This window comes from Sinocyclocheilus anshuiensis, unplaced genomic scaffold, assembly GCF_001515605.1.
Source record: "Sinocyclocheilus anshuiensis isolate Anshui unplaced genomic scaffold, SAMN03320099.WGS_v1.1 scaffold52, whole genome shotgun sequence".
In the NCBI taxonomy this organism is placed as follows: domain Eukaryota; kingdom Metazoa; phylum Chordata; class Actinopteri; order Cypriniformes; family Cyprinidae; genus Sinocyclocheilus; species Sinocyclocheilus anshuiensis.
This window is the reverse complement of record NW_015554055.1, coordinates 313,848-314,682: the sequence shown is the minus strand read 5'-3', so window position 1 is coordinate 314,682 and position 835 is coordinate 313,848. Positions and strand designations below refer to the sequence as shown.

Here is an 835-nt window from a genome sequence, read left to right as displayed (position 1 = left end):
TCTCTTTCCAATCTGACGTTTGAATTTATGAAATAATCACACTCACACTCTCTCTTTCTAGGTCTGAGGAGTCCTCTGCATCATCCGTCAGATCAGGATGTCAGACACTCACCACAGATGACACAGCTCAGTCTTGGTCTGGTATCCATAGTTACACGGGAACTGGCATCTCTACAGAACACAGCTCTGTCTTCTCGTGGGGCTACGATGTGAGTGATGACTTGAATTCTAAGGGGCCGTTCACACAAGATGCTTTCTTGTTATTAACTTTACACAGCGTGTTCAAAATGGGCTGCTGACAAGTTCAAATTCCTTTATTTTCCCCTCTTTCTTTCTTTCTTTCTTTTCCCTGTAGGAATTTGATAAAGCTGCCTCCAGGCAGGTCCAGCAGATGTTTGAAGAGATTGAAGAACTGTTGTATGAGAGGAAGTGTGAAACACAGCTCAAAGGCCTTCAGGAAGAGTGTCAAGAGTGGGCTTCGCGATTCCCTCATCTACGGTACGCACTCGCACACATGGACACACTCAGATCTGTGAACATCAGTGACGCCTTCGTAGTCTCTGGTTAGGGCTGCAGAATTACTCTTGTTTTAATCACAATGGTGATTTCTGCATCTCTCAGTTAATTGTAGGACTGGGCGATATAGCTAAAAAATATATCAACGATATATGTTTCATATCGTTCGGTATCGATAATTATTGAAATTTTTTATAACCGTTTTTTTAAAACAGCAATAGAATTTTTTTTTAAATGTAACCACTGTATTTTTAATTTGCCCACTTTATTAAGACAAACAACAAACATATATATATATATATATATTTTATTTATTTAT

The 835-nt window shown here is 38.9% G+C and overlaps 1 protein-coding gene across 1 annotated transcript in view; it reads left to right on the top strand.

Moving 5' to 3' along the window:
- LOC107668502 (protein FAM149B1-like) overlaps positions 1–835 on the top strand; it is a 26,929-nt gene that overhangs the window by 5,217 nt on the left and 20,877 nt on the right. The window contains exons 3-4 of the mRNA XM_016460390.1: positions 62–209; positions 356–498. Coding sequence (XP_016315876.1) covers positions 62–209; positions 356–498 — 291 coding nt within the window. The remainder of the gene's footprint in view (positions 1–61; positions 210–355; positions 499–835) is intronic.